Consider the following 3,916-nt stretch of genomic DNA (forward strand, 5'->3'; position numbering starts at 1 on the left):
CACACACACACACACACACACACACACACACACACACACACACACTGTGTGCTTAAGGTCGTGCGTGTGCGCGAGCGCCACCTTCAACACGTGTAGTAGTTAATGACAAGACAGTCATACAACTAATGGCTTCAGCTGGATCCCTGCCACACTTTTGTGCTTTGCTGCAGGCTCTTTCCAGCCTGCTTTTCCTATTCTGGGATGTCCTCGCATGAACCGAGGTCTCTTGCCAGCATCTAGCCTGCATCTCATGAAAGAAAACCTCCAACAGTTTATACGAAAGAGAAGAAAAAAAGAAGAAGAAGAAAAAAAAAAGCCAAGTGTGAGTTCACAAAGCTCTGCTCTTCCAGTCAACTTATGAGGAAAGTAAGTCAGGGTCCGAACATGGCCAACAAACTGGAGGTTCATGGAGAAACAATCAAGTTTTAATAATAGCTTTTTGTGTGTGTGTGTGTGTGTGTGTGTTTCAATTGTACAGGGCGTCGTAAAACTTTTTCCTATATTGTTAATTCATCGTGGTTTACATCTTGGACATTATGTGTGACGCACTCTGAAACATGACTTTATTGTGTGATGTTTATGGTTGTGCTCGGGAGTGTGTGGTGATGTTGAGCTCCAACATTTCGAATATTTGGGTTGCCTCAGAGAATGAGTGTGCAGGTGAGTTTATTTTATACATTTACTTTTAATCGTCGCTGCCTTTTATTATAGGTATAAAAGTTATATACATATATTAGTTTTGGGGTACAAAATAAATCGATGTCACAAAAAATACATTAAATACATATTTCATATTTTCTGTGTGTATGTATGTATATTTATTCTATCCATTTAAACAAAGAGAGACAGAGAGAGAGCGAGAGAAATGTATGGAATACAAAAAAACACGTCTATACATGTCAACACAGAATAATTTGCCGACTACAACTGGCAAACAAGAGCAATCATCGTTTCATTTTTGATAAATATCTGGTCGAACAAAGCACTTCCCTGTACAGGTCGATCATAATAATAATAATAATGATGATAATAATAATAATAACGACAACAATTCCGCGTCGCTTCACACGCGGCTGACTGTTGAAAGAACAACAAACCGCATCCCCGAGAAAGACAGAAAGTGCCACACGCGTCCTGCAGGAGGCGCTAACGCCTCCATTCGAACTGAAAGCGCACGAGGGCCGCAACTCCCCATCACTTGTTTTGTCTCCGTCTGTGTTTATGTGATGTTTTCTGATTATAAGTCAATAGGGGCCCCTCAATGGGTTTGTTTGGGGTTGTTTCTACTCGGTGCTCGGGAAGTCGCAGGGTCCAATTGATTTCCTTTATTGCTCTTCAGTGACCTCAACATTCCGCCACGGGTTTCTCCTTGACGCGACACTTTCGCTATTAATGAAGCCAAGGCATTAAAAAAATGAATCCCCCGGAGTGAATATCTTCCGTTTTTCCACCGGCTTCGCGTATGTTCAAGTGGCTGTATCAGACACACCGCCCGCACATCGACAATCATGCTCATTTTTTTTTTTTTTGTTCTCGAGCGGCATTCCTCGACAAGCCTTTTATCCGGCGCTCATGGAAACACACTTCTGCTTCCATCTGCTCAGCGGAGGAGGAGGCGGACGGGTGACGCATACACCTCACATGTGGCAGAGCGAGGGAGGGAGGGGGGGGGTAGAAAACGAGTGGGAGCGGAGGGCAGAATGATGAGCGCGGTGACGTCACATAACATATGGGCAGGGCTGGGGTGAATGGGTTTTCGCGGGGGTCTGGCCAGGCAACGGTGGGAATGACAATCGAGAGCGATGCATCAGAACTGTAATTATATTTCATACTTCTATACGGTGGTGCATAAAAAAAAAAGCAAGCGAAAAAAAAAATTCACGTCGGTAGAACACAGTCTGGACGATGAATAGATGTCTAAAAGTGAAAAGGTAAATGAATACAGAGCAGAGGGAAAAAATGAATGAAATCATCAATAGATTATTTTTAAATTGTATTTTACCCCCCCCCCCACCTCCACCCCCGTCGCTCAAAAATTGAAACAATAGTGCAAATTAAGACAATTACTCTCAATATATAATTTTAAACAAGCAACTGCATTGAATATCCTGGAAGACACGTACTATTAAAATTCATTCATTTGATTAAAACTAACCACTGCTAGCAAGTAATACATTGCTATTTACAACATTGCAAAATACTCGAACAATTCAACGGAATATTGTTACTGTACAAAGTGATTCTTTTGTTTATTTTAAATCAATTACATAAATACATTCAATCAATCTACGCAACTAAATGTATCATTGAATCAATAAATGCAGTACATTTGAATGTCATTTGCAAGACGGGCTTAGTAGTGCGCCTTTTTTCGATCAAAGTTCTTAAAATTCCAACAAATATGAATATCGAACGGCCCGCATGCGGTTTCTTAATGAGGAGGTCCAAACCGTGAATGAGTCACCCACGCAATCGCATCCCGTTTGCACTCACCTCCACTCCTTCGCTGTACGGGGGTCCAGCGCCGTCTAGCGTCGAGAAACGTCCCTACACTTGCTTCAGGAGTTCCCAGCTGATGTTGACGTCAAAAACTTTTTTCCCCCCTTGTTCCCACATCGTCCGCTGGAGAAAGAGAACAGAATGTAACGAATACGCAACTTCAAAAGGGGGGGGGGGGGTTCAAGGTGACTGTGTAGTGATCGGAGGTGAGAGGAGGTAATCCCCCACCATGTGAGTGGGCGGTGATGACTCAAACGGTGCCGGCCCTATAAAAGGAGGGAGCGCGCACGTCGGGAGAGTTCCGTACCCAATGTGTCGAGGCGACTGACGACCGGCTCGGATCTCCTGTGCCGTCCCGTCCCGTCGGTTTCTCTCGCCGCACGATGCACGACTCCGGCGGGGTGCAGCTGACGCGGGCTCTGAAGCTCGCCGCTCTCTTCCTGCTGCTGGTGCCTCGCTTCCTGGCCGCGGCCGTGACGCTGTGGCTCCTGGACTTCCTTTGCATCCGACGCAAGGTGCTGCTCCAGATGGGCGCGCGGCCGCACAGCGCCGACGACCCGCCGCTGTGCGTGTCCGACTCCAACCGCATGTTCACGCTGGAGTCCTTGCGGGCCGTGTGGTACGGCCAGAAGCTGGACCTGCTCAAGTCGGCGCGGCTGGGACGCGCGGCGCCCAACACGGAGGTGGTGCTGGTGCCCGAGCGGCGCCCGCTGCGCATCCTGGACTGCATGCGCGGCACGCGGCCGCTGGTGCTCAACTTCGGCAGCTGCTCCTGACCGCCCTTCATGACGCGCCTGGCCGCCTTCCAGCGCGTCGTCAGCCAATACGCCGACATCGCCGACTTCGTGGTGGTGTACATCGAAGAGGCGCACCCGGCCGACGGCTGGGTGAGCTCGGACGCCCCCTACCAGATTCTCAAGCACCGCTGCCTGGAGGACCGGCTGAGCGCCGCGCGCCTGATGCTGGCACGGGTGCCCGGCAGCAGCGTGGTGGTGGACAACATGGACAACTCGTCCAATGCCGCCTATGGAGCCTACTTCGAGAGACTCTACATCGTGCGCGACCAAAGGGTGGTCTACCAGGGGGGCCGGGGGCCGGAGGGCTACCGGATCTCGGAGCTCAGGAAGTGGCTGGAACAGTACCGGAGGGACATGAGCGCGCGTCCGGTACTGCAAGCATAACCCAGGAGCAGCCTTTAAAAAAACAAAAACAAACAACAAAAACTGTGTTTACCTGCACACATGGAGTGTTTTTCATGCGTTGCGTAGGTGATGACTCCTCAAAATCAGGGGTTCTCAGACTTTTGGGGTACAGGGACCCTCCCGCAAAAAACTACACTTTGAAAACTGCTGGTTCAAAAATAACTTAATTTGGGTCCAAAAAATGACTCAACCTTGGCGTTTAGTCACAAAAAAAA

The 3,916-nt window shown here is 48.5% G+C and overlaps 1 protein-coding gene across 1 annotated transcript; it reads left to right on the plus strand.

Moving 5' to 3' along the window:
* Positions 1-2,751: 2,751 nt before the first annotated feature.
* Positions 2,752-3,883, plus strand: LOC109530979 (thyroxine 5-deiodinase-like). The gene has a single exon (XM_019894971.1). It carries the CDS (start codon positions 2,883-2,885, stop codon positions 3,678-3,680), a length of 798 nt encoding a protein of 265 aa, XP_019750530.1. The 5' UTR covers positions 2,752-2,882; the 3' UTR covers positions 3,681-3,883.
* Positions 3,884-3,916: the final 33 nt, after the last annotated feature.

The sequence above is a fragment of the Hippocampus comes genome, unplaced genomic scaffold, assembly GCF_001891065.2.
Source record: "Hippocampus comes isolate QL1 unplaced genomic scaffold, H_comes_QL1_v1.1 scaffold8, whole genome shotgun sequence".
Classification (NCBI taxonomy): Eukaryota; Metazoa; Chordata; class Actinopteri; order Syngnathiformes; family Syngnathidae; genus Hippocampus; species Hippocampus comes.